General features: G+C 42.9%; 1 protein-coding gene across 11 annotated transcripts in view; it reads right to left on the reverse strand.

Annotated features, from left to right (window-relative positions):
* The window catches only part of LOC115163287 (neurobeachin), a 284,645-nt gene that overhangs the window by 25,356 nt on the left and 235,785 nt on the right, over window positions 1-23,504 (reverse strand). For all 11 annotated transcript variants that reach the window (XM_029715046.1, XM_029715045.1, XM_029715035.1 and 8 more), the window contains 2 exons: window positions 20,621-20,740; window positions 64-216 (listed from right to left, as the gene is read on the reverse strand). In XM_029715046.1, coding sequence (XP_029570906.1) covers window positions 64-216; window positions 20,621-20,740 — 273 coding nt within the window. The remainder of the gene's footprint in view (window positions 1-63; window positions 217-20,620; window positions 20,741-23,504) is intronic.

Genomic DNA, 23,504 nt, shown 5'->3' on the forward strand with positions numbered 1-23,504 from the left:
AGGTAGAGGAACAGAGCAGAGGATGGGAGATAAGGAGAGGAGGAGAGATGTTTAGGTCCTCACCATCCGGTTGATCCTGACAAAGTCCTCAGGCTTGTTGGCCCAGGGAGGCAGCTCTACATCACACACCATCTTGCCATCCTCCCGCTGGCCCAGGTGGTAACCATTACTGTTACCAAACATCTCCGGCAGGTAGTAGAACTCTGGAATCAACTCCTGTTGGAGACAGGCATTACCACATTATTCTACACGTTATTATACTACATTATTACATGTTTTATTACACATGGCAGGTAGTGGGATCAACAAGGGGATGAGAAATGTAAGGAGAGTAAATGGACTGTGTATGTGTGTGTGACTTCAGGGGGAAAGGTAATACAAGCCAAATAAACAGCAGGCCACGGGTGTTGAGAGGTGCTGTAACAGTTATTTCAGTGGTGTGTGTGTGTGTGTGTCAGTGCAGAGGTGTGGTGATGAGGTCAGGACCTCGGCACAGAGAGGAAGAAATAAACTCCCATGATCCTCCCTGGTGTGATTCCAACTTCAGATAAAACAAACAACTAGCTGACCCTGGAGAAACCCTTTAGCCCAGTGGTCACCAACCTTTTCTGAGTCAAAATGCAAGTCGAGATCTACGCCTTATTTTTTTTAAACATAAAGTAAAAAATGTAAGCTTATGCATCATTAACCTAATAAAAACAGGTCTGTAGGGATGACATCTGTGCAGTTGGCCTAATTCATTATCACAGCATATTAGCTAAGCTTGGCCTGCCAGTATGGTTCTTCTCAGATCACATTATATTTCAAAACTCGAGCTACATAAACAAAATAGCTCAGTTGTTGTATTCCTTGCGAGGCAAAGCTGAGCATGCATTTAAATATTAGCTTTTTTATTTTACCCAACTAATGGTACCTGCAACTGATGGTCGGTCTCAGTGGAGGAAGGGAGAGAGTAGCGGAGGGTGAGACTGACAAGAGAGAGGGGACAGTCTTCCACCTGATGGGCGAAACTCGAGAAGCACTGCATTATTTTTCCCTCATGCACAAATTCATGTTGTTGTTCCTATGACCAGAGAAAGTGAAATATTCGTCGATATTAATATAGATGAGCTGCTAATAATAAAAACACAGGCCTATCAATACACTTGGCTACTCATTCATTTCAGTTGCTGTGCTGATTGCAATGCGATCGTTGTCCCCATGTGCAGTTGCAAACCGTAGTCTGGCTTTTTTATGGCGGTTTGGGAGCAGTGGCTCCTTCCTTGCTGAGCGGCCTTTCAGGTTATGTCGATATAGGACTCATTTTACTGTGGATATAGATACTTTTGTACCCGTTTCCTCCAGCATCTTCACAAGATCCTTTGCTGTTTTTCTGGGATTGATTTGCACTTTTCGCACCGAAGTACGTTCATCTCTAGGAGACAGAACGTGTCTCCTTCCTGAGCGGTATGATGGCTGCGTGGTCCCATGTTGTTTATACTTGCGTACTATTGTTTGTACAGATGAACGTGATAACTTCAGGCGTTTGGAAATTACTCCCAAGGATGAACCAGACTTGTGGAGGTCTTGGCTGATTTCTTTGATTTTCCCATGATGTCAAGCAAAGAGACACAGAGTTTGAAGGTAGGCCTTGAAATACATCCACAGGTACACCTCCAATTGACTCAAATGATGTCAATTAGCCTATCAGAAGCTTCTAAAGCCATGACATCCTTTTCTGGAATTTTCCAAGCTATTTAACGGCACAGTCAACTTAGTGTATGTAAACTTCTGACCCACTGGAATTGTGATACAGTGAATTATAAGTGAAATAATCTGTCTGTAAACAATTGTTGGAAAAATGACTTGTGTCATGCACAAACCGACTTGCCAAAACTATAGCTTGTTAACAAGACATTTGTGGAGTGGTTGAAAAACGAGTTTTAATGACACCAACATAAGTATATGTAAACATAAGTATATGTCAACTCCAACATAAGTATATGTAACTGTAGTTGCCATCACACTCAGGCCAGGTCCATCTCCAGTGAGACTACTGTGCAGGCATACTAATAACAGAGTGATAGCATGGTAATAACATAAATATAGGGATACTTAAAACCTGAACTGAACAATCTCCCACCCTTCTTTAAAAACAAATAAAACATCAACAACATAATTAAATGTCCCAAGGATTATTTAAATTACCCATTAGAAATGGGTTGTGTGACAAAGTTTTTATTTGTATTACTCAAGCTACCACTTTCCATTACTGATTGCCTGTAGGAGCACAAGACCGGATGCTCCCTTTTTAGTCAGGCAGTCACCAAGCTGTTCCTTTGTGGCCGACCACAGAATTCGCTGGATTCTCTGTGCTTGAATAAGTTCCTTGATGCTGCTAATCTCAAGACGAAGTATTTTCTCTGTGACAAACTTGGTTGACTTGACAGCATCAACTAGGGAGTTGCTGTCAGTGACACAAACTACAGGTAGAATGTGCCGTTTTGCCTCACCAGTGGTAAGCTCTGAAAACAGAGTTGCCAGAAAGATGGCATTGTCAATTCCATCCGCAAGAGCAAGGGTTTCTCAAGCAAGTGTGCTTCGGACTACCCTTCTGATCCTTTCTGACTGCCAACAGATGGTGAGAATCTTCCTTTTCATCCATTAACATGATTAGATGTCCACCTTGTGTGCCTCCATCTGTAAGGTTCCCTAGGGAAGCATCACTGAAGATAGTCATATTTTCCAACATGCTGAAACTTTAGAGTCACTTGTTGTGATTTCAGTTTACGAACAACTTTGTTTGTCTCTTGAATGCTTTATACAGTGGGGTGTTTAGTGTTGGATGCCAAGTTGCAGCCATCAAACATTACATCATGTCTACTCTGTCGAGCAACCCATAGAATTTGACCCATCTTTGACCTCAATTGATCACCTTCAATTCCACAGAGCGGGGAATTGCTTTGTACGGCTCTTGAAGAATCTGTGTGGATGGGTTGAAGATTCTTGATATAGTTCTCCTGCTGCATCAGTATTGGTCTGTCAACTGTAATAAACTCTATGCCAACATAGCAAAAACGATCATGCTCCTCACGGCCGACCTGGAAAACAGCTTTGAGGTGTGGAATCACAGTAGCAAAGGTCTGTGAGCCACCCCAGATAGAGTCATCTACATGACAGGCAAGTACTCCAGTCACATTGCAGTCTTGATCAAGCCAATAGAAGACTGCAGGATCCACTTGTGACATTTTTCCACCTGTACTCAGCATTGTTGCCTTGACTTTGTTGTACCAGTAGTGATGCATCTGCCAGGCTATACACACTTTTTTAGTTTCCACAGTGTTCTTTCGCTCTTAGCTTCAGGCGGAGGTCAGCTGTGAGTGTCCCTTGACAGCTCTGTTCCCTGCAAAAATGCAGATTTGATGTCTATGGAATGAAGTTTCAATTTTTTCTGGCAGATCAGTCAGCAGCAATCTGAGTGACTCTGAGGCGCATGTCAGTGAGTCTTTTGGGAGTTCTTTAGCAGCCAGCTCCTTAAAATCTCTAGCCACTAAATGTGCTTTTGGCACCATTCCAGGTACGGATTATTTAAGGGTACACACCCACCTTGTTGACACAGCTGAGTCAGCTGACCTGTTGTTTACCAGAAAGTGTAGCTGGTTCAGAGTACTCCTTTGGCTTTTCCTGCTCTTCCAATGACTGTTGCTATGTGTGGAATACCACTTTCTCTGTCCATGTATTTAACAGTTTGTCCAGTTGCAGATTAGAACCACCATCTTGTCTTAATACATGTGGCTGTTGTTGAACGATTTCCTCATTTAAAACCTCAACAGTATTACCCGTGTCATGGTTGAAGCTCTCTGCTCCATTTCCTGTGTCAGTTTCAGTGTCCATATCCTTGGCTGTTGAGGAGCCTTTTGGTCCTAGACTCGACGCTCTTGAAAACAGTCTATAACTTGGGTGATTGGAGTCTCTGACAATTTTATGGGCTTTCATCTGACACCGCCTATTATATAGGTCCTGGATGGCAGGAAGCTTGGCCACAGTGATGTACTGGGCCACTCGCACTACCCTCTGTAGCGCCTTACAGTCAGCTGCCGAGCAGTTGCCATACCAGGCGGTGATGCACCCGATCAGGATGCTCTCGACGATGCAGCTGTAGAACCTTTTGAGGATCTGGAGACCCACGCCAAATCTTTTCAGTCTCCTGAGGGAGAAAAGGTTTTGTTGTGCCCTCTTCACGACTGTCTTGGTATGTTTGGACCATGATAGTTCGTTGGTGATGTGGATACCAAGGAACTTGAAACTCTCGACCCGCTCCACTACAGTCCCATTGATATTAATGGGGGCTTGTTCGGCCCACCTTTTCCTGTAGTCCACGATCAGCTCCTTTGTCTTGCTCACATTGAGGGAGAGGTTGTTGTCCTGGCACCACACTGCCAGTTCTCTGACCTCCTCCCTATAGGCCGTCTCATCGTTGTCGGTGATCAGGCCTACCACTGTTGTGTCATCAGCAAACTTAATTAGGGTGTTGGAGTCGTGTTTGGCCACGCAGTCGTGGGTGAACAGGGAATACAGGAGGGGACTAAGTACACACCCCTGAGGGGCCCAAGTGTTAAGGATCAGCGTGGCAGACGTGTTGTTGCCTACTCTTACCACCTGGGGGCGGCCCGTCAGGAAGTCCAGGATCCAGTTGCAGAGGGAGGTGTTTAGTTCCAGAGTCCTTAGCTTAGTGATGAGCTTCGTAGGCACTATGGTGTTGAACGCTGAGCTGTAGTCAATGAACAGAATTCTCACATAGGTGTTCCTTTTGTACAGGTGAGAAAGGGCAGTGTGGAGTGCGATTGAGATTACGTCATCTGTGGATCTGTTGGGGCGGTATGCGAATTGGAGTGGGTTTAGGGTGTCCGGGAGGATGCTGTTGATGTGAGCCATGACCAGCCTTTCAAAGCACTTCATGGCTACCGACGTGAGTGCCACGGGCGGTAATCATTTTGGCAGGTTACCTTTGCTTCCTTGGCCACAGGGACTATGGTGATCTGCTTGAAACATGTAGGTACTACAGACTTGGTCAGGGAGAGGTTGAAAATGTCAGTGAAGACACTTGACAGTTGGTCCGCGCTTTAAGTACACGTCCTGGTAATCCGTCTGGCCCAGCGGCTTTGTGAATGTTGACCTGTTTAAAGGTTTTGTTCACATCGGCTACAGAGAGCGTTAGCACACAGTCATCCAGAACAGCTGGTTCTCTTGTGCATGCTTCAGTGTTGCTTGCCTCGAAGCGAGCATAAAAGGCATTTAGCTTGTCTGGTAGGCTTGCGTCACTGGGCAGCTCACGTCTGGGTTTCTCTTTGTAGTCCGTAATAGTTTTCAGGCCCTGCCAAATCCAATGAGCATCAGAGCCGGTGTAGTAGGATTCAATCTTAATCCTGTATTGACGCTTTGTTTGATGGTTCGTCTGAGGGCATAGCGGGATTTCTTATAAGCGTCCGGATTAGTCTCCCGCTCCTTGAAAGCGGCAGCTCTAGCCTTTAGCTCGATGCGGATGTTGCCTGTAATCCATGGCTTCTGGTTGGGATATGTACGTACAGTCACTGTGGGGACGACGTCATCGATGCACTTATTGATGAAACCGATGACTGAGGTGGTGTATTCCTCAATGCCATTGCATGAATCCCAGAACATATTCCAGTCTGTGCTAGCAAAACAGTCCTGTAGTGTAGCATCCGCGTCATCTGACCACTTCCGCATTGAGCAAGTCACTGGTACTTCCTGCTTTAGTTTTTGCTTGCAAGCCGGAATCAGGAGGATAGAATTATGGTCAGATTTGCAAAATGGAGGGTGGGGGAGAGCATTGTATGCATCTCTGTGTGTGGAGTAAAGGTGGTCTAGGATTTTTTTCCCCCTGGTTGCACATGTGACATGCTGGTAAAAATTGGGTCAAACTGATTTAAGTTTGCCTGCATTAAAGTCCCCGGCCACTAGGAGCGCCGCTTCTGGCTGAGCATTTTCTTCTTTGCTTATGGCCTTATAGAGTTGGTTGAGAGCGGTCTTAGTGCCAGCTTCGTTTTGTGGTGGTAAATAGACGGCTACGAATAATACAGATGAGAAATCTATTGGTAGATAATGTGATCTGAAGCTTATCATAAGGTACTCTACTTCAGGCGAGCAATACCTCGAGACTTCTTTGATATTAGACATCGCGCACCAGCTGTTATTGACAAAAAGACTCACACCCCCAGAGGTAGCGTCTCTGTTCTGCCCGTGCATGGAAAATCCTGCCAGTTCTATGTTGTCCATATCTTCGTCCAGCCACATCTCGGTGAAACATAATATGTTACAGTTTTTAATGTCCTGTTTGTAGGATAATCTTAATAGTAGGTCATCAATTTTATTTCCCAAAGTCTGCATGTTAGCAAGAAGAAGGGAAGGCATTGAGAGTTTACTCGCTCGCCTCCGAATTCTCAGAAGGATCCTCGATCTGCATCCCCTTTTCCGGCGTATTTTCTTCAAGCAAAAGCCGTGGATCTGGGCCTGTTCCAGTGAAAGCAGGATATCCTCATCGGACTCGTTAAAGGAAAAAGTTTCTTCAAGTCCACGGTGAGTAATCGCTTTTCTGATGTCCAGAAGTTATTGTTACGCTCGTCAATTGAATGAGACCAAGGTGCAGCGTGGTAGACGTACATTTTCCTTTATTAACAATGACACCGGGAAAAACAACAAAATACGAAAACGAACGTAAAGCTATATGCAGTGCAGAAAGCAACTACACACAAACAAGATCCCACAAACTAAGGTGGGAAAAAGGCTGCCTAAGTATGATCCCCAATCAGAGACAACGATAGACAGCTGCCTCTGATTGGGAACCATACCCGGCAAACAAAGAAATAGAAAAACTAGAATGCCCACCAAAATCACACCCTGACCTAACAAAATAGAGAAATAAAAAGGCTCTCTAAGGTCAGGGCGTGACAGTTATTTTTGGTCATAAGAGACGGTAGCAGCAACATTATGTACAGTCGTGGCCAAAGGTTTTGAGAATGACACAAAGTCTGCTGCCTCAGTGTCTTTAGATATTTTTGTCAGATGTTACTATGGAATACTGTAGTATAACTACAAGCATTTCATAAGTGTCAAAGGCTTTTATTGACAATTACATGAAGTTGATGCAAAGAGTCAATATTTGCAGTGTTGACCCTTCTTTTTCAAGTCCTCTGCCATCTGTCCTGGCATGCTGTCAATTAACTTCTGGGCCACATCCTGATGGATGGCAGCCCATTCTGCATAATCAATGCTTGGAGTTTGTCAGAATTTATGGGTTTTTGTTTGTCCACCCGCCTCGAGGATTGACCACAAGTTCTCAATGAAATTAAGGTCTGGGGAGTTTCCTGGCCATGGACCCAAAATATCGATGTTTTGTTCCCAGAGCCACTTAGTTATCACTTTTGCCTTATGGCAAGGTGCTCCATCATGCTGGAAAAGGCATTGTTCATCACCAAACTGTTCCTGGATGGTTGGGAGAAGTTGCTCTCGGAGGATGTTTTGGTACTATTCTTTATTCATGGCTGTGTTCTTAGGCAAAATTGTGAGTGAGCCCACTCCCTTGGCTGAGAAGCAACCCCACACATGAATGGTCTCATGATGCTTTACTGTTGGCATGACACAGGACAAATGGTAGCGCTCACCTTGTCTTCTCCGGACAAGCTTTTTTCCGGATGCACCAAACAATCGGAAAGGGGATTCATCAGAGAAAATGACTTTACCCCAGTCCTCAGCAGTCCAATCCCTGTACCTTTTGCAGAATATCAGTCTGTCCCTGATGTTTTTCCTGGAGAGAAGTGGCTTCTTTGCTGCCCTTCTTGACACCAGGCCATCCTCCAAAAGTCTTCGCCTCACTGTTCGTGCAGATGCACTCACACCTGCCTGCTGCCATTCCTGAGCAAGCTCTGTACTGGTGGTGCCCCGATCCCGCAGCTGAATCAACTTTAGGAGACAGTCCTGGCGCTTGCTGGACTTTCTTGGGCGCCCTGAAGCCTTCTTCACAACAATTGAACTGCTCTCCTTGAAGTTCTTGATGATCCGATAAACGGTTGATTTAGGTGCAATCTTACTGGCAGCAATATCCTTGCCTGTGAAGCCCTTTTTGTGCAAAGCAATGATGATGGCATGTGTTTCCTTGCAGATAACCATGTTTGACAGAGGAAGAACAATGATTCCAAGCACCACCCTCCTTTTGAAACTTCCAGTCTGTTATTCGAACTCAATCAGCATGACAGTGTGATCTCCAGCCTTGTCCTCATCAACACTCACACCTGTGTTAACGAGAGAATCACTGACATGATGTCAGCTGGTCCTTTTGTAGCAGGGCTGAAATGCAGTGGAAATGTTTTATTGGGGATTCAGTTCATTTGCATGGCAAAGAGGGATTTTGCAATTAATTGCAATTCATCTGATCACTCTTCATAACATTCTGGAGTATATGCAAATTGCCATCATACAAACTGAGGCAGCAGACTTTGTGAAAATTAATATTTGTGTCATTCTCAAAACTTTTGGCCACGACTGTACACAAAAGTAAAAAAGTAAGTTGCAGAAAATGCAAAAAATAACAAAATAGCACAATTGGTTGGGAGAATGTAAAACGTCAGCCATATTCTTCGGTGCCATTTTTCTATCTGTTTACGCAGAGCCCTGCAAATTCTGTCTGAACACTCTGTTTCAGTGAATGCTTTTCTCGCTGCATGTAGTGCTGAAAGGTGCTGTCCCACCCATGCACTCACACTGATCCCTTCTAGTGCTGGTGGCTTGTCAACCAGTACAGAGGGAAGATTAGGGTTCTGCCCAAACACTAGTTGGTATGGGATGTAGCCATAAACATTGTGCATTGAGTTTTTTGCCATCAAAGCCCAATCTAGGGCTGTTTTCCAGTCACATCCATTGTCTTGCTTCAGTTTCAGCATGATCTCTGTGAGTGTTTGTCTCTCCAGAAGTCCATTGCTCCACAGACTGTATGCAGCAGTTGTCTATACAGTGCCTTGCAAAAGTATTCACCCCCTTGGCGTTTTTCCTATTGTGTTGCATTACAACCTTTAATTTAAATCGATGTTTATTTGGATTTCATGTAATGGACATACACAAAATAGTAGAAATTGGTGAAGTGAAATGAAAAAAAATTACTTGTTTAAAAAAATTCCCCAAAATAAAAACGTTAAAGTGGTGCATGCATATGTATTCACCCCCTTTGCTATGAAGCCACTAAATAAGATCTGGTGCAACCAATTACCTTCAGAAGTCACATAATTAGTTAAATAAAGTCCACCTGTGTGCAATCTAAATGTCAAATGATCTGTCACATGATCTCAGTATATATAGACCTGGCCCCAGAGTCTGCAACACTGAAACACACTAAGCAAGGGACACCACCAAGCAAGCAGCACCATGAAGACCAAGGAGCTCTCCAAACAGGTCAGGGACAAATTTGTGGAGTACAGATAATAAAATATCCTAAATATCCAAAACTTTGAACATCCCACGGAGCACCATTAAATCCATTATTAAAAAATGGAAAGAATATGGCACCACAACAAACCTGCCAAGAGAGGGTCGCCCACCAAAACTCACGGACCAGGCATGGAGGGCATTAATCAGAGAGGAAACAAAGAGACCAAAGATAACCCTGAAGGAGCCGCAAAGCCCCACAGCGGAGATTGGGGTATCTGACCATAGAACCACTTTAAGCCGTACCCTCTACAGAGCTGGGCTTCATGGAAGAGTTGCCAGAAAAAAATAAGCAAACACATTTGGTGTTCGCCAAAAGGCATGTGGGAGACTCCACAAACATACGGAAGAAGGTACTCCGGTCAGATGAGAATAAAATGTAGCTTTTTGGCCATCAAGGAAAACGCTATGTCTGGCACAAACCCAACAACTCGCATCACCCCGAGAACACCATCCCCACAGTAAAACATGGTGGTGGCAGCATCATGCTGTTGGGATATTTTTCCATCAGCAGGGACTGGTAAACTGGTCAGAACGGAAGGAATGATGGATGGCGCTAAATATAGGGAAATTCTTGAGGAAAACCTGTTTCAGTCTTCCAGAGATTTGAGACTGGGATGGAGGTTCACCTTCCAGCAGGACAATGACCCTAAGCATACTGCTAAACCAACACTCGAGTGGTTTAAGAGGAAATATTTAAATGTCTTGGAATGGCTTAGTCAAAGCCCAGACCTCAATCCAATTGAGAATCTGTGCTATGACTTAAAGATTGCTGTACACCAGCAAGAACCCATCCAACTTGAAGGAGCTGTCCTCATGAGAGCCAGTTTCATCATAGCGCCTGATGGTTTTTGTGACTGCACTTGAAGAAAATTTCAAAGTTCTTGAAATGTTCTGCATTGACTGACTTTCATGTCTTAAAGTAATGATGGACTGTCAGATCTCTTTGCTTATTTGAGCTGTTCATGCCATAATATGGACTTGGTCTTTTACCAAATCAGGCTATCTTCTGTATACCACCTCTACCTTGTCACAACACAACTGATTAGCTCAAATGCATTAGAAGGAAAGAAATTCCACAAATTCACTTTTAACAAGGCACACCTGTTAATTGAAATGCACTCCAGGTGATTACCTCATGAAGCTGGTTGAAAAATTTCCAATGTGTGCAATGCTGTTATCAAGGCAAAGGGTGGCTATTTTGAAGAATCTAAAATCTAAAATATATTTAGATTTTTGTTTAACAATTTTTTGGTTACTACATGATTCCATTTGTGTTGTTTCATAGTTTTGATGTCTTCAAAATTATTCTACAATGTAGAAAATAGTAACAATGAAGAAAAACCCTTGAATGAGTAGGTGTGTCCAAACTTTTGACTGGTACTGTACATGTCAGTACATACACACAACAAGTACGTCACATGGGGAGAGGTGTTGTGCCTTGAGGTGTTGCTTTATTTGTTTTTTGAAACCAGATTTTCTGTTTACTTGCACTGTATAAGATGGAAGGGAGTTCCATGCACTCATTGCTTTGTATAATACTGTACATTTCCTAGAATTTTTTCTAGACCTGGGAACTGTGAAAAGGTGGCCTGTCTGGTAGGGTAAGTGTGTGTGTCAGTGCTGTGTGTAAATTGACTAGGCAAACAATTTAGAATTTTCAACACATTGTTTCGGATAAAGTAATCCTTCTTACCCTCCCACCCCCCCCAAAAAAGATATAGATGTACTATTGTAAAGTGGTTGTTACACTGGATATCATAAGGTGAATGCACCAATTTGTAAGTCGCTCTGGATAAGAGCGTCTGCTAAATGACGTAAATGTAAAATGTAAATAAAAACAAGAAGTGATGCAGTCAGTCTTTCCTCAACTCTTAGCCAAGAGAGATCCTCGGAGCTCCCAGCCTCACCAGACCGCGAGGCTGCCTGAAGACCGGCCCATTCAACATCATCAGCTGTCATCATAGGCAGCTCTATGGTGAGAAACATCTCAGTCCCGAAGGAAAACACCCTGTGCTACCCAGGAGCACGAGTACAGGACATAACAAGGCTGCTTCCGACTGTTCTACCACAGATGCCGGGAGCTGACACTGTCGTAGTCCATGTGGGGTAGAACGACATCAGGAGGCCTAGCTCGGAACATTTGAAAATGAACTGATTTTAGCATTGAAAGACAGCCAATAATTTCAGGTCCAGTACAATCGTTGGGCCGCTGGTGTGAAAGATTCAGCAGACTGCTGGCATTACACATCTGGCTAAAAGACTACTGTAGCTCTGCTGGAGTCACTTTTATTGATAACTTTGACACCTGGAAACAGAAGATACTCTACAGGAGTCCATCATCTTGGCTCCTGGACCTTGTCCACACATTTCAAGGCTGCATTGAAACAATGACTGGTAAATGATCCAAGACCAGCTCAGTTAATCCCTACCATTGTGACAATGAGTCGTCATAATGCTGCATCAAATGTACATGATCTTAGGGGCATTGGGAAACACAATGTAAGTAATTTAATTGATGTACCCCTAATTGCACTGAATACATCTGTTTATCCTACAGCTATTGTAAGCAGTGATCATGAGCCTATAAACCAGAGTTCCACTGTTAGCACTGAGGTGGTGTGCAATAGTAGGAAGACCACTTTATGCAGCTCACCCTGCACATCAGTTCCAATGTAAATAACATGAGTAAGTCTACCTCTGATAAGCTTCCCAGTAAAGAATTAAAAACAATCAAGCAACCCAGAAAAGTGCTAAAAATAGCCCATATTAACATATAACATAAGAACATAAGAATTAACATAAGAACAAGGTTCATAAAGTCAATAACTTGCTTGTAACAGATGACATTCCTATTCTGACTATCTCTGAAACTCACTTAGATAATACCTTTGATGATACAGTGGTAGCAATACATAATAACATCTACCGAAAAGACAGAAATGCCAACGGAGGCGGTGTTGCGTTCTATATTCAGAACCACATTCCTGTAAAGCTTAGAGACAATCTAATGTTAAATACTTTTGAAGTAATATGGCTACAGGTTAATCTGCCTCACCTAAAGCCCATTCTTGTGGGAAGTTGCTATAGACCACGAAGTACTAACAGTCACTGTCAGGATAATATGTGTGAAATGCTTGATAATGTATGTGATATCAACATAGAAGTATATTTTCTGGGTGATTTAAATATTGACTGGCTATCATCAAGCTGCCCACTTAAGAAAAAACTTCAAACTGTAACCAGTGCCTGCAACCTGGGTCAGATTGTCAGTCAACCTACCAGGGTAGTTACAAACAGCACAGGAATTAAATCATCAACTTACTAATGCTGCATACGTTTGTTTTAAAGCAGTATCCAAATCCACGCAGCCAGTAAGAAAATGACTTTAAAGACTGTTAAATCCCCTTGGATTGATGAGGATTTGAAAAATGTAGTCTGGCAGCCCAACTGATTGGCAAACGTTCTGAAAATAAATAAATAATGCGACTAAAGTAAATACAAATAAACTACACTATGAAACAAAGAAGCTTTGGGGCACCTTAAATGAAATTTTGGGAAAAAAGCCAACTCAGCTAATTCATTCATTGAATCAGATGGCTCATTCCTTCACAAAGCCCACTGATATTGCAAACTACTTTAATTACTTTTTCATTGGCAAGATAAGCAAACTTAGGGATGACATGCCAGCAACAAACACTGACACTACACATCCAAGTATATCGAACCAAATTATGAAAGACAAGAATTGTACTTTTGAATTCCTTAAAGTCAGTGTGGAAGAGTTGAAAAAATTATTGTTGTCTATCAACAATGACAAGCCACCGGGGTCTGACAATCTGGATGGGAAACTACTGAGGATAATAGCAGACGATATTGCCACTCCTATTTGCCACATCTTCAATTTAAGCCTACTAGAGAGCGTGTGCCCTCAGGACTGGAGGGAAGCTAAAGTAATTCCGCTACCCAAGAATAGTAAAGCCCCCTTTACTGGCTCAAATAGCCGACCAATCAGCCTGTTACAAACCCTTACTAACCTTCTGGAAAATAATTGTACTTGATCAGATACAATGCTATTTCACAGTAAACAAATTGACAACAGAATTTCAGCATGCTTATAGGGAAGGACACTCAACAAGCACAGCACTTACACAAATAACTGATGATTGGCTGAGAAAAATTTATGATAAAATGATTTTGGGGGCTGTCTTCTTAGACTTCAGTGCAGCTTTTGACATTATCGATCATAGTCTGCTGCTGAAAAAACGTATGTGTTATGACTTCACACACCCTGCTATAATGTGGATAAAGAGTTACTTGTCTCACAGAACACAGAGGGTGTTCTTTAATGGAAGACTCTCAAATATAATCCAGTTAGAATCAGGAATTCCCCAGGGTAGCTGTTTAGGCCCCTTGTTTTTTAAACTTTTTACTAACGACATGCCACTGACTTTGAGTAAAGCCAGAGTGTCTATGTATGCAGACGACTCAACATTATACATGTCAGCTACTACAGCGACTGAAATGACTGCAACACTCAACAAAGAGCTGCAGTTAGTTTCAGATTGGGTGGCAAGGAATAAGTTACCCCTAAAAATTTCTACAACTTAAAGTATTGTATTTGGAACAAAACACTCACTAAACCCTAACCCTCAACTAAATCTTGTAATAAATAATGTGGAAATTGAGCAAGTTGAGATGACTAAACTGCTTGGAGTAACCCTAGATTGTAAACTGTCATGGTCAAAACATATTGATGCCGTAGTAGCTAAAATGGGGACAAGTCTGTTTATAATAAAGTGATGCTCTGCCTTCTTAACAACACTATCAACAAGGCAGGTCCTACAGGCCCTAGTTTTATTGCACCTTGACTACTGTTCAGTCGTGTGGTCAGGTGCCACAAAAAAGGACTTGGATGTACACAGAGAGCTAATATTTATATGTCAATCTCTCCTGGCTGAAAGTGGAGGAGAGATTGACTCATCACTACTTTTATTTATGAGAGGTATTGACATGTTGAATGCACCAAGCTGTTTGTCTAAACTACTGGCACACAGCTCGAACACCCATGCATACCCAACAAGACATGCCACAAGAGGTCTCTTCACAGTCCAGAACAGACTATGGGAGGCATAGAGTACTACATAGAGCCATGACTACATGGAACTCTATTCCACATCAAGTAACTGACGCAAGCAGTAAAATTATATTTTTTAACAGATAAAAAAAACACCTTATGGAACAGCGGGGACTGTGAAGCAACACAAACATTGGCACAGACACATGCATACACACACACACAGACGATAACATATGCACTATACATACACATGGATTTAGTACTGTAAATATGTGGTAGTGGTGGAGTAGGGGTCTGAGGGCACACAGTATGTTGTGAAATCTGTGAATGTTTTGTAATGTTTTTAAAATTGTATAAACTGCCTTAATTTTGCTGGACCCCAGGAAGAGTAGCTGCTGCTTTGGCAGCAGCTAATGGGGATCAATAATAAATACAAATACAATGAAGAGCATGACATGCCGCTCTGTTTTGGGGCCGCTACATTAACTAGGTCCTTCTATGCACCATTTGACTATATGACTGGACAATAATCAACATAAGATAAAACTAGAGCCTGCAGGAATTGATTTGTGGAGTGTGGTATCAAAAAAAGCAGAGCATCTCTTTATTACGGACAGACCTCTCCCCATCTTTACAAGCATTGGATCTATATGTTTTGACCATGGCAGTTTCCAATCTAAGGTAACACCAAGGAATTTAGTCTCCTCAACTTGTTCAGTAGCCACACCATTCATTACCAGATTCAGCTGAGGTCTAGAACTTCAGGAATGATTTGTACCAAAAACAATGCTCTTAGTTTTAGAGATGGTCAGGACCAGTTTATTACTGGCCACCCATTCCAAAACAGACTGCAACTCTTTGTTAAGGGTTTCAGTGACTTCATTAGCTGTGTTTGCTGATGTGTATATGGTTGAATCATTAGCATACATGGACACACATGTTTAATGCCAGTGGCAGGTCATTGGTAAAAATATAAAAGAGTAGAGGGCCTAGAGAGCTGCCCTGTGGTACACCACACTTTACATGTTTGACATTAGGTCTATATCCACGATCTGGCAGAGGTTGAAAAGCCATAACACATACGTTCTCTCAACAACAGGTTACGGTCAATAATATTAAAGGCTGTGCTTTGTACTATCAATTTCTTTCAACCAATCATCAGTCATTTGTGTCAGTGCAGTACATGTTGAGTGCCCTTTTCTACAAGCATGCTGAAAGTCTGTTGTTAATTTGTTTACAGAGAAATAACATTGTATTTGGACAAACACCATTTTTCGAACAGTTTGCTAAGAGCTGGGAGCAAGCTGATAGGTCTGCTGTTAGAACCAGTAAATGCCATTTCCCTCCAGGTCTGAGGACAAATACTTTCCTCTAGGCTCAGATTAAAGTTTTGACAGATAGGAGTGGCTACAGATTCAGCTACCATCCTCAGAAGCTTTCCATCTAAGTTTTCAATGCCTAGGAGGTTTGTCAATACTGATAGATAACAATAATATTTCTACCTCTCCCACACTAACTTTACAAAATTCAAACTTGCAATGCTTTCTTAAATTGTTGTTATTTTTTATGCATGAGTACACTGGCTCAATGTTGTTGGCATTTCCTGCCTAAGTGATCATTAAAATAATTGGCAACATCAAATGGTTTTGTAATGAATAAGCCATCTGATTCGATGTAAGATGGAGTTGAATTTGTCTTTCTGAACATTATTTCATTTAAAGTACTCCAAAGTTTTTTTATTGGTTTTATAATGCAGTTTCTTTTTCTTTTTGTTGAGTTTAGACACATCATTTCTTAATTTGCAGTAAGTCAGATGTGTGGCCAGACTTAGTCACTCCTTTTGCCCCATCTCTTTCATCCATACAGTTTTTCAATTCCTCATCAATCCATGGAACCTTAACAGTTCTAACAGTCAGTTTCTTAACAAGTGCATGTTTATCAATAACTGGAAGAAGCAATATCATAAATGCATCAAGTGCAGTGTCTGGAGGCTCCTTATTAATAATCACATCAGACCAACAAATATGTTTACATTTACATTACATTTACGTCATTTAGCAGACGCTCTTATCCAGAGCGACTTACAGTAGTGAATGCATACATTTCATACAATTTCATACATTTCATACATTTTTTTTTTTTTTTTCTGTGCTGGCCCCCCGTGGGAATCGAACCCACAACCCTGGTGTTGCAAACACCATGCTCTACCAACTGAGCTACAGGGAAGGCTGTTTAACATCATCCACAAAGGAGTCACACCAAAATATTTTGTATACACTATTTTAGGCCCAGCTGAATCAAGTACATCTAAGACCAACAATGCAAGACTATTTTTTGGGATCGCAAGGACTTGAAGATCGACCAGCCACTGCTTTAGCCAATCACAGAGCCTCCTCTTCTCCACTCAACTCCACTCCTCCCTCTCTGACAGATGCCTCTGTACATTGGACCATGTGCACAACAGGAATGTGGCACCTCCCTCCTTTCTCTGTCAGAGCCCTCATTAGAAAACCCTTTAAAACCATTTAAAACCATTTCAACTCTGTTTATCTAGGCCTGTGTGTGTCAGGAGGTGCATGTGTGTGTGTGTGTGCCATGTGTGTGTGTGCCATGTGTGGGGGGTGACTTTGTGTTGGTGTGTGCGTCTGTGCATATGTGTGTGTGTGTGTGTGTGTGTGCACGCGCATTCGTGTGTGTGTATGTCAGTGACTGTGTATGTGTGTGTTTACAATATGCTGGGCATCCTAGCTGGTTCAGCTCTAGTATAAGGGCTGTTTTATGAAAGCAGTGTTTGTCGTGTTCTGTGATACTGTTGGTTTTTACCAGGCCTATGGGAGTTTGACCAGGCCTGTTGCCTATGGGCTGATAACTACAGGAGGGTTAGAGGCAGGGCTTTAGGACGGTAAATCAGGGTTTACAGAGGAAGGTGGCATGACAGGAAACACCCCAATAAAATACTGGAGTCTGCTGTTGGTCACATTTCACCCTCTAACTGACCACAACACTGGAGGCTGTTCCTCCCTCCCTCCCAACCCCCCTCCCCTCTCTCTTTATCTATCTCTCTCTCTCTGTCTGTCTATTTCTCGGTCCTCTCTCTCCCTCACTCTCTTCCCCTCTAACCCTTCCTCTCTCTCTCTCCCTCCCTCCCTTCCTCCCTCCCCTCTTACTCTCTCTATTTGTAAACTTCCCTGTCATAACTCAGCACCAAGCTGTTAAAGCTGCCAGCTCCGTTTTCGAGCCCAGCTCCCGTCAGCCATTAATACAGCAACAGCCTGTTAATGGGCTGAACAAGTCAATCACAGAGCCTCCATAGATAGCTAACAGGCTCCCTAGATAGCTAATAGCCTCCATATATAGCTACTAGCCTCCGTAGACAGCCAACAGCCTCCATAGATAGCTAACAGCCTGCAAAAATAGCTAACAGCCCATAGATACCTAACAGTCTCCATAGATAGCTAATAGCCTCCATAGATAGCTAACAGCCACCATAGATAGCTAACAGCCACCATAGATAGCTAACAGCTTCCATAGATAGCTAACAGCCCATAGATAGCTAACAGCCCATAGATAGCTAACTGCCTGCATAGATAGCTGACATGCTCCATAGATAGCTAACAGGCTGCATAGATAGCTAACAGGCTGCATAGATAGCTAACAGCCTCCATAGATAGCTAACAGGCTGCATAGATAGCTAACAGCCTCCATAGATAGCTAACAGGCTGCATAGATAGCTAAAAGCCCATAGATAGCTAACAGGCTGCATAGATAGCTAAAAGCCTCTATAGACAGCTAACAGTCTCCATAGATAGCTAACAGGCTGCATAGATAGCTAAAAGCCCATAGATAGCTAACAGGCTGCATAGATAGCTAAAAGCCTCTATAGACAGCTAACAGTCTCCATAGATAGCTAACAGCCTCCATAGATAGCTAACAGCCTGCAAAAATAGCTAACAGCCCATAGATACCTAACAGTCTCCATAGATAGCTAATAGCCTCCATAGATAGCTAACAGCCACCATAGATAGCTAACAGCCACCATAGATAGCTAACAGCTTCCATAGATAGCTAACAGCCCATAGATAGCTAACTGCCTGCATATATAGCTAACATGCTCCATAGATAGCTAACAGGCTGCATAGATAGCTAATAGCCTCCATAGATAGCTAACAGCCACCATAGATAGCTAACAGCCACCATAGATAGCAAACAGGCTGCATAGATAGCTAAACGCCTCCATAGACAGCTAACAGCCTCCATAGATAGCTAACAGCTTCCATAGATAGCTAACAGCCCATAGATAGCTAACTGCCTGCATATATAGCTAACATGCTCCATAGATAGCTAACAGGCTGCATAGATAGCTAATAGCCTCCATAGATAGCTAACAGCCACCATAGATAGCTAACAGCCACCATAGATAGCAAACAGGCTGCATAGATAGCTAAACGCCTCCATAGACAGCTAACAGCCTCCATAGATAACTAACAGGCTGCAGAGATAGCTAACAGCCTCCATAGATAGCTAACAGGCTGCATAGATAGCTAAAAGCCCATAGATAGCTAACAGGCTGCATAGATAGCTAAAAGCCTCTATAGACAGCTAACAGTCTCCATAGATAGCTAACAGGCTGCATAGATAGCTAAAAGCCTCCATAGCATTAGCTATATTAGATCCTGCTCGATCCCTTCAGGTGACACACTGGCAGCGTTCTGGGGGGTTACTGGGACTGTTACTGGGACTACTCATAGACAAGTCTGCCTCTCCCTCTTTCACTCACACACGCACGCAGGCAAGCATGCACATGACACACACACACTAGTGGGGACACAGAGACATGGATTATTAACACTGTTAAAAAATGAATTGTGAAGTGTAGGAGGGTGGGGGGATGCTAGAACAAGGTCGCTCCATATAGACTTGCTCTTGTAGGTGTTCAGCCCACCCCTGCAAAGGCCCCCTTCCACTCCCCCAGTTCTGTACTCTGTGTCATAATGTAGGTAGCACTTTGTGTATATAGGTAACTGTGTACATAGGTAACTGTGTGCACCTACATAAAACTGTGTGTAAAACGGTGTGCATGAAGGTAAAACTGTGTGTATGAAGGTAGAACTGTGTGTGTAGATGAAACAATTTAGCAGAATAATTCCTGTTACTAATACATAACGAAACACAGCTGCGGTTGTAATAGTTGTAATAGTCTCTGTCTCCTTTGTGCTGATAGACCAGCAGCCATGTTCTGTGTGTTTCAACAGACAGACAGACATACATACAAGTAGTTTAAAGTAGCATGTATTTGTTAACAGGGCATGTTGGCTGGTGTGCTGCTATCTCCCTCTCCTCCCCAAGCTGAGCCCAGGAAAAGCCCTGTCCGGACATAAAACACTACATTTTAAATAGCTTTTGTCATTAATGCTTTATTAATTGCCTGGGGCAACACTAACCCGACACGGGGTGTTCTAGAAATATCTGACACTTTGAGGTCAGAGCTGTTCCCGCTGTGTTACAGAGTGACCGTGGTGGTGGTTCAGCGTTTCTCTGTCTGTGTCCCAAATGGCACCCTATTCTCTATATAGTGCACTACTTTTGAGCAGGGCTAATAGGGAGCCATTTGGGATACAACCTCTGACTGCTCCTCTGAGGAAGGAAGGAGAGGATTTCTTTCTTTCTTTCTTTGTCTTCAGCCTTTGTTCACATAGAGTACAGCACTCCTTTCTTTTTTAAAGTAATGTTTTTTTTATATAAGAGGTAAATCAAGTATGTATTTTTAAGTGTTTTAGTTATGCACAGTGTACCATGTCTCTGTTCCTCAGTTTGAGCACAGTGTTATTTATAATTCATGGGATATATATTTTATTGTGACGTTTCCTTCTGGGTTGAAAACCGATGAACAGACCCCTGTAGACACAGATACAGAGTATTTTACATTGAGCAGAGGTTGTTTCATGGACACACACATACCTGAATGTACGCGCACACACACACACACACACACACACACACACACACACACACACACACACACACACACACACACACACACACACACACACACACACACACACACACCCTGACGTCTGAGGTGTCTCTCTGGCAGTGCCTCCAGGAGCGGGTGATGGCTGAAAAGGTCCGGTCTGGATGGTCAAACTTGTTGTTGTTAGCTTTCAGGAAGAACGTGGTGAAAGGCTCCTGCAAGAGAAAACACACACACATTTTACGTTGAGCAAAGGATGTTTCATGGACACACACACACACACACACACACACAAACAAACAAACGAACACACATAACACCCCCATTCCAAACCATACTGTCAGTGAACTAGATTTTCTATTGCATGTTCAGAATGAATAATTTCTACTCCTCTAAGGAGAGCTAATAGCTGAATTCTACTGGTTGTGACAGAGAGAAGGGACAATGAGAATGTCTCTTATTGGAACCATAGATGCGGTAAAGAGGTCAATGGAACGCAGACTGTGGGGGATAGAATTTTTATTTTATTTATTTAACCTTTATTTAACTAGGCAAGTCAGTTAAGAATAAATTCTTATTTACAATGACGGCCTACCCTGGCCAGACCCAGACGACATTGGGTCAATTGTGTGCCACCCTATGGGACTCCCAATCACGGCCGGTTGTGATTCAGCCTGGACTCAAACCAGGGTCTGTAGTGACACCTCAAGCACTGAGATGCAGTGCCTTAGACCGCAGCGCCACTTGGGAGCCCAGAAGAAGAAGAAGGACGCCGGACTGTTGCAAAGAGGAGATTCGCAATCTTTCCCCCTGTCACGCCCTGACCTGAGAGAGCCGTTTTTCTCTGTTTGGTTAGGTCAGGGTGTGACATGGGGTGGGCATTCTATGTGTTATATGTCTATGTTGTCTTTTTCTTTGATTGGCCTAGTATGGTTTCCAATCAGAGGCAGCTGTCTATCGTTGTCTCTGATTGGGAATCATACTTAGGCAACCCTTTTTCCTTCCTTCAGTGTGGGATCTTGTCTTTGTGTTGTATGTGTTTGCACACCTAGCTTTTCGTTCATTGTATTGTTTATTGTTTTTGCTGGTTCACATTGAAAATAAAGTATGATGAACCCAACTCACGCTGCGCCTTGGTCTACCTTTAACGACGAACATCACACCCCCACGGCATCTTTCCCCAATACCTTTCCATGGCATTTCCATTGTTTGGGTCGAGTTCCATTGACCTCTTTACCACATCTATGGTGTGTTTCTGTGTATGTGAGGTTCCTGTGCCAGACTAGTGTGTCTGTCTGTCTGTCTGTCTGTCTGTCTGTCTGTCTGTCTGTCTGTCTGTCTGTCTGTCTGTCTGTCTGTCTGTCTGTCTGTCTGTCTGTCTGTCTGTCTGTCTGTCTGTCTGTCCTCCCCTACTGTACATTACCCACAATGCCTTAGGGAGTATTAATTACAGTGCTTCCTGGTCGCCGGGAGCGACGGTGGTAATTGGCTGATACCGTATGTGGTGTTCCCAGTCTGAGATGGAGACAGTGTTCTGATGGGGGGGTTGTAGGGTGGAGAGGAGGAGTGTGGGTAGTGAGGAGCGGTGTAAGTGCTGTCAGAGGAACTCTTCTAATTCAACAGACCCTCTGCTAATGAGGGGAAGAGGAGGAGGAGAGTGGCAGGCAAAGGGAGAACAGGGGGAGGGTGCTACTAACTCCCCATCAAGCTTTCTCCAATTAACGAGCTGCCTAACATATCAGATATGGCCAAACCCCAGGAGGGGTAACCCTTTATCACACCATTTGGATTCCACTGGTATTTACTAAACACTAGATAGTATCAATGTCCTTTCAACTGTGTAGATTGTGTGACTTACTATCTAACTAACATACTAGCTGCCATTTTGAACATATTATTTTGGATAAAAAACGACTTACAGTACCAGTAAAACGTCTGGACACACCTACTCATTCAAGGGTTTTTCTTTATTTTTACTATTTTCTTCATTGTAGAACAATAGTGAAGACAACAAAACTATGAAATAACCAATAACCATAACCAAAAAAGTGTTAAACAAATAAAAATATATTTGAGATTTGAGATTCTTCAAAGTAGCCACCCTTTGCCTTGATGACAGCTTTGCTGAGCACTTGTTGGCTGCTTTTCCTTCACTCTACGTTCCAACTCATCCCAAACCATCTCAATTGGGTTGAGGTCGGGGGATTGTGGAGGCCAGGTCATCTGATGCAGCACTCCATCACTCTCCTTCCTGGTCAAATAGCCCTTATGCAGCCTGGAGGTGTGTTTTGGGTCATTGTCCTGTTGAAAAACAAATTATAGTCCCACCTAGCGCAAACCAGATGGGATGGCGTATCACTGTAGAATACTGTGGTAGCCATGCTGGTTAAGTGTACCTTGAATTCTAACCAAAAATCTTAAATTCGGACTCATCAGACCAAAGGACAGATTTCCACCGGTCTAATGTCCATTGCTCGTGTTTCTTAGCCCAAGCAAGTCTCTTCTTCTTATTGGTGTCCTTTAGTAGTGGTTTCTTTGCAGAAATTCGACCATGAAGGCCTGATTCAGACCATGAAGGCCTGTCTCCTCTGAACAGTTGATGTTGAGATGTATCTGTTACTTGAACTCTGTCAAGCATTTATTTGGGCTGCAATTTCTGAGGTTGGTAACTCTAATTAACTTCTCCTCGGCAGCAAAGGTAACTCTGGGTTTTCCTTTCCTGGGCGGTCCTCATGACAGCCAGTTTCATCATAGCGCTTGATGGTTTCTGTGACTGCACTTGAAGAAACTTTAAAAGTTCTTGACTGACCTTCATGCCTTAAAGTAATGATGGACTGTCATTTCTCTTTGCTTATTTGAGCTGTTCTTGTCAAAATATGGATTTGGTCTATCTTCTGTATACCACCCCTACCTTGTCACAACACAACCGATTGGCTCAAACGCATTAAGAAAAAAATTCCACAAATTCACTTTTAACAA

The sequence above is a fragment of the Salmo trutta genome, chromosome 26 (assembly GCF_901001165.1).
Source record: "Salmo trutta chromosome 26, fSalTru1.1, whole genome shotgun sequence".
Lineage (NCBI taxonomy): Eukaryota > Metazoa > Chordata > Actinopteri > Salmoniformes > Salmonidae > Salmo > Salmo trutta.